This window comes from Mesocricetus auratus, unplaced genomic scaffold (genome assembly GCF_017639785.1).
Source record: "Mesocricetus auratus isolate SY011 unplaced genomic scaffold, BCM_Maur_2.0 Super-Scaffold_100006, whole genome shotgun sequence".
Classification (NCBI taxonomy): domain Eukaryota; kingdom Metazoa; phylum Chordata; class Mammalia; order Rodentia; family Cricetidae; genus Mesocricetus; species Mesocricetus auratus.
Window position 1 is genome coordinate 91,278,329 of NW_024429190.1, and position 13,198 is coordinate 91,291,526.

The window sequence follows — 13,198 nt, forward strand, 5'->3', positions numbered from 1 at the left end:
GGTAAGAATAAATAGTGGGTGACTGACAAACAGAGGTTCATTTACCTGGAGCTCCTGGGGACTGGAGGAAGCAATCTGTGAGTGTCTCTGTCTCTCATTTCATTTCCCTGTCTCCTGTGGATAGCCTTTTGTCCATCTGGGCTGTTTATCCCACTCATTTTGAGGAAGGGAAGTCTAGGTTCTGGAGCAGGAGTTGTGGGGGGTAGAAGTAGAAGACATACTAAGGTGAAAATATTCTCTATCCCTAGGTCACCTTCCTTGGCTCAGTGGAAGATTTGCTTTCTGAGTCGGGGTAGAGTGGGTTAATGCTGTGTAATGTTTCCTCAGACCTACACAGATGGTATGGAGAAGTCAGGTGGAATTTTGCCTTGGTTCCATATTTCTTACAAAAGATACTGGAGGAAACACTTCCCAGACTTCCCTGGGCTGGTATTTTAAGCTCAGACTAGAACCAACGGCATAGAAACAAAGACAAACTGAGTTCTCTTTTAGCCTCAAGTCTTTATTAAACAATAAACTTAACTGCACAGGGTCTCTGAATTGCCAGCCAACATCAGGGAGAACCACTGTTCTCAGTGACCTCGTACTCTGAAAGCACAGCACAAACTGTGCTCTGAGCTGTGGTTCTGCACACCCCACACACTACCCCTGCTAACTTGCCTGTGTGGGATTTGATAGCCTGTGGGTCTGCTCTCTGCAGACTTCCTTCATGCTCAGGCAAACAGGCAGTGGAGCAGAAGGCTTGTTGTCTTGACTCTTCCCCAGAATGAGACACAGGGCCCTAAAGTCAGGGAGGCTACAGGCCAAGGAACAGTGACCTTGCTCTGACTTGGGCCTGTCTTTCAGTCCTGATGAGGGAACCTCTGCTAAAACAAGGGTGATTTAGTGGTCCATGAGTTCATTAAGGCATTTCTAGGGAGTCCGTGGAGACCTGTGGAAACTGTCAATAAGAAATGAAAGGAAGTTTTAACCCATAACCACCAGCAGGAGGAGAAGTACCTCTCTAGTCAGGAAGCCCTGGCAATCTTGTAAGCCACCCCTAGTTACAGTGGACCCCTTCACTGTACAGGCCTCTTTGTTCCCAGCCACTCTGCTGCCCACTGGCTCTTTCTTCTCTGAAAACAAAGATAATATAGTTTGGATCTTGACTGTCCCCCAGTTGAAGACATGAATGGTTGCCAGCCCGTGAGGCACTACTGAAAAGTGCTGGTGGTGTTGAGAAGTTAAGACCTTGAGAAAGGGGACACTGGTACTCTGTGTAGGGAGTGACCAAAGTCTCCCACAGTGTGGTCAAGTCTTAGCCAGAAAAAGGCCCTCTTAGACAGAGACTTGATACTCTGTTAAATATTTTCTCTTTGTTCCTCCTCAAACAGCCTCCACACTGAATAGCCCACCTGGAATGGCCCTTTCCCAAACAAAGGCTCTCCCTAGAGTCCTCTCAGATAGTCCAGTAGACTTCTGGATGTCTCCAGGTCTCTCTCAAGCTATTAATATCTATGGATCTCATTTTTTTTGATATCAGGTTCCTTTGTGTAACTAGTTCTGCAGACCAGGCTGGCCTCGAACTCACAGAAATCTGCCTGTCTCTGCCTCCAAAATGCTAGGATTAAAGGTATGCACCACCACCACCTGCTCCTTCTGGGATCTTCTTCATGGACTTGGTTCCTGGTCCCAGAATGTTAAACTGCCTAGCAATCATGCAGCCACCCTCCAGCCTGACCTCAGTGCAAGCATCTACGAGCACTCAGACCCAGGTATATTTTAGACCAGTGTTGTGAGCTGTTGGTGCTGATCCAGGTAGCAAGAGAAATGACACAGACTTAGCCTCAAGGGAGCCAGTGTCCTAGTGCACAGACAGAAAGAAGGACCAGGGATGAGGACAGTCATTAATGAAGAACATTAGACACAGCCACTGTTCTCATCAGACACCAGAGGAGAGATGGGCAATACTGTCAACCCCTGTTAGAGTGCTAGTCAGGTAACTCCCTCCCTCAAAGGCCATAAACTGCCACCCTCATTTCCATAAACTACTTTTGGAGTCTTACTGTCTTACTGCTCTGGACTCACATCATGAAGGAAGATGTGAGGATGGAGACTTCTCATCTACAGACTCAACAGTCACTGCCACATCCTAGAACCATCATTGTCTCTTTTCCCTTTCTCATCCCTGCAGGCCATGCTGCACCTCCTGTCCATGCTTGTCCTGCTGGTGCATCCCCTGGGGACCCAGGGAGCAGAAATGAGGAGCCTCTCACAGAGATCGGTAGCCAACACCTGCACCCTAGTCATGTGTAGCCCCACAGAGAATGGCCTGCCTGGTCGAGATGGACGGGATGGGAGAGAGGGTCCAAGGGGCGAAAAGGGTGATCCAGGTAGAGCTGGGATGAGGAGCTCATTCTGGTGGGGTGAGAGAAGGGTCGGGGTGTGAACCAACCTGAAGCCCCAGATACACTGTGCTGAACTTGGATATGAGTTTCTTCCTTCCAGGGAGTGATGCTCCCCGTAGTGTCCATACTAACTGCCAAACACATGTCTTTTTTAATGAATAGTGTGTTTTCTCCCATCACCCAGCTGACCTGATTCCTTCCTTGGGACCTCTGGATTCTTCTTACCCCAAGAATGGGTAAACTACTGATATTGGGGATTAACCTATCCTGTCCTGTTCTAGCAGTTAGAAATTAATTGTTTGTTTTGATTAAATGGTACCTATGTGGAAAAATAATTTTAATATTTAAACTCATTGCATACATGGTGGGAAAGATGAGATGCCAAAGTCCTAGAAGCATATCTTACTGGCTGGATCTGCCTAAGACATTACAACAGAAGATTGGAATTTGTGTTTCATTGTACGGATCTGTGCTTGGGTGGGTATTCATTTGAAAATCCATTTAATCCTTTCAAAACCCACAGGGAACATACCAAACTTCTTTAACAGGTGAAGTGGTGAATGGTAAATTTGAAAGAACATAGGCTTCTATGTTAAACAGATCTTGACTGTTGACTGCCTCTCTGTGACTGTGACCCTCAGAGACACCTACCCAGTGTCACAAAGTCTCAGTTTTGCCTATCTCCCAGTGAGAATAGTATTTGCCAGATAGTCTTTGACAAATGATGGAACCAAAGACTTTATTTTATATTGAGTCTTTTGGGTAAAGCTTGGTGTTTCTCCTGGCCGAGTTGGTGTATGCTCCTAGTTTAGCAGAGGTAACAATAAACGAAGGAATTGACCCTGGAAATATTGACCATGAAGAGTCTCATTGGCAAGAGTGGGAAGTCAATAAACCAGCAACACAAGTAAAGGGGCACTCTTCCCTGGGCTGAAGCTTTGATGGGGTCAAATACTGTGTTTCTTGTCCCGGTTGGCATTTTTGTTGGAAGGAAGACAAGGACACTTAGAATAAATCTCTAGGCTACATGGGATAAAGGTCAAGAGAAGATGCCTCAGGTAAGATGCAAAGTGACTCCTTGTGTGAATGTGCTGGGGCTTGAGAGCCAACTGGGAGAACCACACAAGAGGAAAGGGACTCAGTGTAACAACTTGCTCTCTCAGAGATCCCTGTGTCTCTCTTGAACCCAGAAGGACCTGTGGATTGAGTGTTGAGTGGTCCTTTCCCCCTGTGGCCCTAGAACTAGCCTCATCCATGTATTTTTCCTGGTCTTTGGTTGGGTCTTGGACAGAGGAAGGGCTTGAGTCAGGGAATGGCTTTATTTTTTTTTCCTGACTCTTCCATTCCAGTCACTTTCCAGAAATTTCTGATGACTAATATATTTGGCATATTTTGAAATCTGTTAGTCCCAGAATTTGTTTAAAAAAGGTCAGTTTGGGACTTAAGAAGAGACACCCTTGAGCAGATGATGTGGAGAGCAAGGATTATTTCTGGGGTCACTGTGGTGAGACGTCAGGCTAGGAGATACTTGACCTGAGTTATGGTACATCTGTCTACCTCAGCCGGGTTCATGTGTGATGTGGCTTAGCCATGTAAACTTCTATGTTTCATCCATGAGAAGAAATATAAAGGTCAGAGTCTTCCAGAAAATTCACAGACACCCCATCCCAACAGCACTTCTTGCCCTGGAAAGGCCTCCCTTGTCATAGAACAATTTTCAAACCTGAGATTCCATCTCTTTTCTCTACAAAATAATCTGCAGAGGATTTAATCTCTAAACCCTATCTAGTCCTGCCTCCTCTGAGGACATAGTGTGCTGGGCAGTGCTCTGTGAGGAGACAAACATATCACACTTCCTCTCCTTCAACAGTTACCCTTGTCCCATGGTTTGTTGTGAGTCTCTTGAAGACCACACATGCAGCAGTGCAAAGTAGTCAAATCTATCCACTTTTATCAATGCCCCCACCTTCCCAACTGTTCTGACTAATCACTATTTTACATTACGGCTCATGTATACTTTAGTATCCACATAAAACAGAACATGGGGCATTTCTCTTTCTGTGTCTGCCTTTCACTTAATATGATGCACTTTAAATCCACATACTTTTCTAAAAATGATAGGATTTTTATCTTCTTAATGCCTGAATAATATCTCACTGTGGATATATACCACATTACCCATTCATCCACTAGTAGGCACCTAGGCTCTTGGCATATCTTAGCTATGGGGAATGATGCTTCACTAATATGAGTGTGCAGGCATCTCTTAAGTTTGTTGATCACATTCCAATTGGATGTATTCCCAGGCAAAGTAGGATCATATGGTAATTATAACTCTAGTTTTTTGTTTTGTTTTAGAAAACCTAACACTATTTTCCACAGCAGCCATACTAATTCATTTCGCTATATAAAGTTTCCCTTTTCTCCATATCATTGCTACCATTTGTTATTTCTGTGTATAATACACACACACACACACACACACACACTCACGCAAAAACATATATATATATATATATATATATATATATATATATATATATATATATATGGTTTTGAGATTCCGAGATAGTTTCTCACTGTAGCCCTGGCTGAACTGTAACTCACTGTGTAGACCAGACTAGTCTCAGAGACCTTCTTCCTGAGTGCTGGAGTTAAACGCATGTGCCACAACCCCTGGCTTATTTTGCTTTGTTTGGTCATAGCCACTCTTATGGGGTAAAATGCAATTTCATTATATTTTCCATTGGCATTTCCTTGATGGCTACTGGAATTGACATTTTTCTTTCAATTTCTTTCTGTCTTTTTATTTCTTGTCCTAAGCAGTCTCTTCAGATAATCTGCTCACTTTTTAATTAGATCGCTTGCTTTTTATTGTTGGTTTTTAATTCCTTAGATATTCTGGATATTAAAGTTTTGATACATTACTGTCTGACAAGCATTTTCTGCCACTCAGTAGGTTGTGTCTTCTCTCTGTTGGAAATCGCCTCTGCTGCCTAGAGGATCTTCAGTTTTTGCTCTTCACAAATAAACAATGATCGAGTAGATAAACAACAATAAACAATTTAGTACCTATGCGGTGCAATTAGTGGCTGAAAAAATAGTAGGCTCTCCTGGTACACACTACGAACATGCTTGCTCGCACATGCACGCACAGTTATATCCATGTGCATATGCATCTTCACACTTGTCCTGTGGTCACTGGTCAGTCAATCAGTGCTGACAGACTGCCTTCTGCTGATGTGGTAGCCTCGGGGCAGGGGAAAGAGCACTGCATGGAAGGAAACTCGTGGCATAGATTCACCTCCAAACCAAGGATGCCTATTCCCTCGAAGTGGGGACACTGATTTTTGTTTCGTGGGTCACCACAGGACCAGAATGTGTGACTGTAGGCTTTCCATGCTCTGCAGAATGCTGAAGAAATGCCAGGGACTTCATCCTGTAGACATTGGTCCTCCCAAAGTCCAGGACTAACTTTGTATCCATTTCTTTTGTTTCTATAGGTTTGCCAGGACCTGTGGGGCTCTCGGGGATGCCTGGTCCTGCAGGTCCTGTTGGGCCCAAAGGGGACAATGGTTCTGCTGGAGAACCTGGACCAAAAGGAGACTGTGGACCAGGTGGTGAGCAATGGGTCATGGGATTCAGCCGGTGCCTCTGGCTGCTGCTTCTATCATGAGGATATGTAACTGGCAGACACAGACCCTGTCCCAAGAAGGGGGAAGTAGGATGCTCTGACGGACACACTGGATTGTTTCAGGATGGACTACTGCCTCTTTGACCTCTGCTCTGACATCCATCTTATACACTCCCACTACCAAAGGAGATGAGTGTTACTGAATGGGCCGATCCTTTTCTGCCAGGTCCTCCAGGACTTCCAGGTGTGCCTGGTTCAGCTGGGAAAGAAGGCCCTGCTGGCAAGCAGGGGAACACAGGACCTCAAGGCAAACCAGGTCCGAAAGGAGAGGCTGGGCCCAAAGGTAGGTGAAGGGTGTGACTAGTCTGGGAAGGAGAAAGGAGGAACAACAGTGGAGCCCCTTGATGTGATCTGAGGCATGGTCAGACTGACAGGAGGAACCCAGGATATTAACACTGTGAAGACTTTGGCATGCACACCTCTCTCGCATCTGGCAATGCTGATAGTATTTCTCCATCACCCCCCACAGAGGAACCCCAGGCAGCAAGGAATAGCATTCCCAACTGTCTACCTAACCCCACAGTTCTGTGAAAAGTCCTACTGTTGAGGAAAAGATGTGCACTGAATACACTCTTAGCCGTGTGTGTTCCTTTCTCAGGAGAAGTAGGTGCTCCGGGTATCCAGGGATCTGCAGGGGCAAAAGGCCCTGCAGGCCCCAAGGGAGAAAGAGGTGCCCCTGGTGAGCGAGGAGTCCCTGGGAATGCTGGGGCAGCAGGTAAGTGATGAGTCTATGGGGAGCTTGGATTGAGTTCTACAGCGCCCTGTGAGAGCAGCCAAGGCCTGTAACCCATCTTCAACAAACCTTTTAACTCAGAACTAGGCTGTGGGGGCAAACTGCTTCCAAGGAGGGTGAATGTGAGGCCTCTGGGACTGCTCATCTGCAGGGAGAGGATTATTGTAAGCCATAGGGAGTCTCTTTGCAGAGAAGTTGTATACAAAATTGATTGCCAAGGGACAAGGACATCCATGCACAGAGCTGGCATGTGTCTGGGCATGAGTCTATGCGAGGGAGGTACATAGCTGAGATTAGGATAGACCATGTCCAATGCAGTGAAGATGCTGGAAAATGGGCACACAGCATAGATAGTTCTTTTTTTTATTCCAGGCCCTGCAGGAGCTGTGGGTCCACAGGGAACTCCAGGTTCCAGAGGGCCCCCAGGACTCAAGGGGGACAGAGGTGTTCCTGGAGACAGAGGAGCCAAAGGAGAGAGTGGGCTTCCAGGTAAGGCAGAAGTTTCAGGTGCTGGGACCCCCACTGGGATGCAGCATTCTTCAGCTAGGTATGAGCACCTCATTAGTATAGGTGGTGAAGAGACCTTGGGATCAGGAGATAGGTAAGAGGGCCAATTAATTTCTGGCTTAACTATCTAACTCATTTGGAAAGGCAACTTGGTAATTTTTTTAGCTGACCATGGGAAAGAGGTGACAACACCTGACTTCCTGGTTTATAGGTTAGCCTTGTGCATCTAACAACCCAATGGGTGAGAATTATACAAGGATTTCATGTTTCTATTCTTCCCCTAAGAATGGAGATGTCATCATATTTCCTGAATTTTGTAGCAGGGTGTCATCTGGTTTGTCTGCCATCTGCCAGACTTGGTTGAAGTTCACAGGCTTATTTAGGGACCATAAGAAATACCTGAACAGAAGCTGGGTGTCATGGATCACACTTGTCATCCTAGTACTCGAGAGACTGAGACAGGAGGATCACTGAGTTGAATGTCAGCCCAGACTACATTAGACTCTGTCTTGAAAATAAGCAAACAAACACACACTGGGGAGATTGATCAGCTGGTGAAATGCTTGCTGTGGAAACATGAGTTCCAGAGTTCCAGTCCCCAAATGGTGGGTGGCCATGGTAGTCAGTAATCTCAGCCCTGTAATGGCAGAGATGGGATCCCTGGAGCAAACTAGCTAGCTGGACTAGTCAAATAATCCAGCAGGGGGTTCAAGTGAGAGACTCAAGGTGGTAGGTGATGGAGGAAGATGCCCGATATCAATCTTGGATCACATGTGCATACACATGTAACATACATGCATGTGTAACACACACATACACATACATCACATACACACGTCACCACCACTATCTTCACGCACACAACAATTCTTTGAAAAGAAGAAAGAAGAAATCTATGCCTACAGATGTAGAGCTTGATTGGAGCTCCCCACCTTGACCCTTTCCCTTTTCTCTGGGGCCCAGGCTGAAGCTCTTCTTAGGCTTGCAGTGTATTCTTTACATGGTCATTTCTTTCCTTTCCCTCTTGTGTAGACAGTGCTGCACTGAAGCAGCAGATAGAGGCCTTAAAAGGACAACTACAGCATCTAGAAGCTGCCTTCTCTCGCTATAAAAAAGGTGAGTTCCTGGATGCAAACGAAATCTGGCAGTGATGAGTTCTAGACCTTGTTGAGCTAGGGCTCTTCATTTGGCTGAAGTTTGCTCTAAGACTAGGATGGGAATGACCAGGAACTAGGTCCAGGGCTAGACTTGCAGCTGGAGCAGCGCATTTAGCATCCATCAACATACATGAGTGGATGTGTGATATAAGCACACACAGACTGGCACAAACATCGGGACAGATACTGGGTCCTTCTGTGAGCTTTGGATGAGTGAGTGGGAGCATTCATGTAGCACATGCAAGCTCCCCCAGGATCACAAACCCTGTGACAGAGTCCTGCACTACCTGTTCAGAACTGCTCTAGGGACCATCATGAACCCATGGAGAATCTTCCCCCAAGATCCTTTTAAAAATACTCAGAGGAGAAGAGCAGTGAGTCAAAGCACAGGACTGTAACCAGCCTCATGATGTAGGGCCTCTCCAGAGGGCAAGCCCCCTCCAGAGCCCTAAGAGTCTAGTATCTCTCGCAGACTTCCATGCATAGACACAAAAACTGCAGGGATTGGGGCACATTGAATGAAAGAGGTGTGATGTGCTACGTAGATGAGGTTTTGTTATGCAATCCATCACCAGAGTCAGGAAGTGACTTTGTCTTGCCACAGATAGTCATTGCTAGGGCCTTAAGAGCTGGTATGATTCCTTTTTGGGTTTCACCATTAACCATACCCCGAATTTCCCTGAACACATGCACCTCTCAGGAATATTTCACCCTCTCTCCAGCTCTTCCAGGGCTAGGAGGCTGAAGCCAACATGGGACTTGTGCCAGCTCTCAGATGCTCCACTCTTTCCTTGACTGTTCCCCAAACCCAGAACACAGCAAAGACCCTGACTGACAGCCTGTCTTCTGTACGCTTAAAAGTAATTTCCTAGAAAAAGTTGTTCAGTTCTGCACAGCAACTGACATAGCACAGGCCAAACAAGAGAAGTTGGAGTTTCCTTTTCAGAGCCTCTCTCTCTCTGTGTCTCTCTCTGTCTCTGTGTCTCTCTGTGTCTCTCTGTCTGTCTCTGTCTCTCTGTCTCTCTCTCCCTGTGTAAGCAAAAGGTTAATGTCAGATAGATTCCTTTACCACTTCATTGAGTTTTTTTTATTTTATTATGCATGCCTGTATGCGTGACTTACATGACAAAGTGTACCAAGTGCTCATGTGAAAGTCAGAGGACAACTTTGTAAAGTCAGTTCTCTCCTCCTAACTTAAGTAGGCTCCAGAGACTCAACTCATGTCACCAGGCTATGCAGCAAGAGGCAAGCACCTTTCCCTCTGAGTCATCTCACCAGCTGTCCACCTTGTCTTTTGAGATAGGATCTCTCAGTAAACCTAGTGCTTACTGTTTCCGCCCCACCCTAGGATCCACCTGTCTCCACTCCCAGTGCTGGGGTTCCGGATTTATACCCCGGTGTCCAGCTTTTAGATGGGTGTGCTGGATCCGGACTCAACTCACACTTGCACAGCAAGTGCTTTATCCAATTGGCCATCTACCAGCCTGTGTCTGAGCTTTGGGTATCAGGCTGTGTGAGGTTCCCCACAATTATACCAGCCTGGGGCCTTGTATTGAATTATTTGAGCTCAAGTGCACTTGCTTGTGAGTGGGAGGACATGGCACCCCCTCACAGCGTACACTGTGATTCTAATGCTTTGGAATGGAGTGTCTTTGCTTCGTCATCTCTGGCTCCCTATGACCCTTCGTAAGATGACTGGAAGTTCCCAGCTCCAGCGCACATTACTCACAGCCCCAGACCCCCAGCCAGGGGTTGCCTCCACTTCAGCCCACCTTCCCTCCTCTTCCAGCTGCGCTCTTCCCTGATGGCCAAAGTGTTGGAGACAAGATCTTCAGGACCGGGGGCTCTGAAAAGCCTTTCCGGGACGCCCAGGAGATGTGCAGGCAGGCTGGAGGGCAGCTGGCCTCCCCACGTTCTGCGGCCGAGAATGCCGCCATAGAGCAGCTGATCAAACCCCACAACAAGGCTGCCTTTCTGAGCATGACAGACGTGGACACTGAGGGCAAGTTCACTTACCCAACAGGGGAGCCCCTGGTCTATTCCAACTGGGCTCCGGGGGAGCCCAACAACAATGGTGGGGCGGAGAACTGTGTGGAGATCTTCACCAATGGCCAATGGAATGACAAGGGGTGTGGAGAACAGCGCCTCGTCGTCTGCGAGTTCTAAGCCACTAGGGGTAGGATGCGGAACAATACTTGACCAGGAGCTTGGCCTCTGTGGTATGGCTCAGACCAGTGTGTTACCAACATCCTAATAAAAGGTGACTACCTGTCTAACTTGGGTTCTCTATAAAAAGCAGGCCAAAGGCAAGGCTGCCACAGAGCACATCTCTCAGAGTATCGTGCCTGGCTGCCTTCCCATGCTGAAAACCTCTCAGGGGAAACACAGGATAAAAGTCCATCTTCATGACCTGTCATAGAATGCAATGTTGTTGTCTTGGCCCTGAGGCTTTTTAAACTTTCAACTGTGTTTGGCCTGGCTGAAGGTGTCCTCATTAAACTTTCTCCTTTGGGCTTTCTCTGCTCTTACCAGAAGTTCCTGGTGTCCTGGCTGCTGCTGGTGGCTTTTTCTTACATCTCTGTTGTTCTTCACCACCTAATGGTCCTAGCTCTCGGTTCTCATTCGATCCAGCGTGTGAGCACCCTGGATCCTGGCTTTATATTCCATCTGTGGTCCATTTCTGATCAAAATTTCCTTTCGATGCACCTCAACTAAAAAATGGTAGGCTAGACCACTAGCTGTCTGAAAGCCCAGCAGAGTGACCAGGCAGGAAATGTCTGTTTCCCTGCTCCATGTCATGGCTACACCTAGGATATCATTCCTCAAAAGCCTTATCAGTGGGGCTGAGAAAGACCAGTGCATCATTGACCCAAGCCTTCGCTGCCAGACAGTCCCAGTGTATTCTATCCCTGCTGCTTCAAAGATACCCCAGTTAATACTACTTACCTATTTTAAAATTTATTTTTATTCTATATGTATAAATGTTTCACTGGAGTGTATGTATGTATACCATGTATGTGCCTATTGATCCTCTGGAACTGAGATTATGGATGATTGTGAGCCACCATGTGGATGCTGAGACTTGAACCCAGGTCCTCTGCAAGAGCAACAGGTGCTGTTAACTACTGAGTAACCTCTGCAGCCCCATCCTCCTTCTTCTTCAAATGTGGAAAGTGACGGGACTCAGACAAGGATGGCTTGGGATGGTAGGACTGATGGGTCTTAAACAATTTTTTCCTGACCTCAAAGCTAACAATTCTATGTATTTGGTTGATTTTGACACATTCTTCCAAAATTTATTTTAATTGTGCCTGTATTCAAGAAATTCAAAGGACACCTGGGTGGACCACTGGCCCATAAAAGTGACACAAATACCCTTCTCTAGGTAGGAACTGTCACTCTCCTGTCCCAGAGACAAGAGGGAATTATCCTTTCTCTATAGTCTGCCCCACCCAAACTGAAGCCCTCTTCCAAGAAGCCGTTCAGCCTGACTCAGAGAAGATATCCTGTTTTATGAGAAAAGACCCATGCTTTCAGACAGTGTGAAGCCAGCTCCCAACTGAGATTTTTTTCCTTGTTACTGGGGGAAAAAAAAGTCCTGGCACCTCCTGAAAAACAAGTTAGTTGCACAATAAAGAACAAACAATTCTTGTCAGGGGCCACACCTGTGCACTCAGATGGAAGGAGCTTAGAGAGGCCCCTTTATAGTTCAGGAGCAGGAAGCAACTAGATCTTGTTTAAGCCACAGAGGAATCTTTCCTATAAATAGATGGCTCCATGAGTGCCTTAAGAAGCCCTGGGGAGCAGGCAGGGTCGGGGTCTCCCTGGACCCTTTGCGCACCCACGTCTCTCCTACTCACATATTCCTGCTTCCTGTCTCTAGAGCATCCGTTCTCAACGTATGGGCCAGGACCCCTTGGGATCTCATATCAGCTATTTACATTATGGTTCATTCCAGTAAGAAAATTATAGTTATAAAGTAGCAACAAAATAATTTTATGGTTGGAGGGGTCACCAAGATATGAGGAACTGTACTAAAGGGTCAAAGTACTAGGAAGGTTGCAAACCACTGCTCTAGACTGTCCAAGGACAGGAGACAAACAAAGATATGGAGCATAGAGGTGAGAAGCCCTGGCCAGATACCAGCCCTCTCTCCAACCCTCCCAGCTGGTTTCTTAACAACAGGAAGAACAACGGGACTCTATGAAGAGAAAAAAACGATTTCCTATCATGTTGAAGGTCGAGGATGTTGATATCCCAACCCCTTTCAGAGGAGTCTTCAAATCCAGCAGCACCACAGGCCAGGAGGGCTTGATTTTCTCTGAACACAGAGAACATATCAAGATTATCTGTAGACACAACACTGAAACAAATATTTCTGAAATTCAAATTTTAAGTTTTAGAGCACTTAGGTGCCCACTGCTCAACATACGTGTGAAGGCCAATATGGTTTTAAATGATTCATCCTACCCTCAGCCATTTGAGTCAAGGTCCCTTTCTAACTAGCATAATTGAGAGGTGAAGCTGGGCTTATGTAACTCTTAGACTCTTAGGAGATATGATAATCTAGACACTGCCACTTGGGTCAAGGGTGTCACTACCACCCATCCTTACAGGGTCTTCCAGAGCAGATGCATTGGGAAGCCCTGTTTAGTTTAATAGTATTTTTATTTTATTTTAATATGTCAATTTCTTGTTTTCTTTTCCTTCTTTTTAAACA

The 13,198-nt window shown here is 46.3% G+C and overlaps 1 protein-coding gene across 2 annotated transcripts; it reads left to right on the forward strand.

Moving 5' to 3' along the window:
* On the forward strand, positions 1 to 10,751 carry Sftpd (surfactant protein D). 2 transcript variants are annotated; one of them, XM_013121173.3, is made up of 8 exons: positions 1 to 77; positions 2,174 to 2,372; positions 5,891 to 6,007; positions 6,248 to 6,364; positions 6,680 to 6,796; positions 7,187 to 7,303; positions 8,354 to 8,437; positions 10,268 to 10,751. In XM_013121173.3, exons 2-8 carry the CDS (start codon positions 2,177 to 2,179, stop codon positions 10,642 to 10,644), a joined length of 1,125 nt encoding a protein of 374 aa, XP_012976627.1. In that variant the 5' UTR covers positions 1 to 77; positions 2,174 to 2,176; the 3' UTR covers positions 10,645 to 10,751. The 2 variants fall into 2 exon arrangements, with proteins under 2 accessions (XP_012976627.1, XP_021089172.2); XM_021233513.2 differs by lacking the exon at positions 1 to 77 and adding an exon at positions 1,738 to 1,754.
* The last annotated feature ends 2,447 nt before the right edge of the window (positions 10,752 to 13,198 follow it).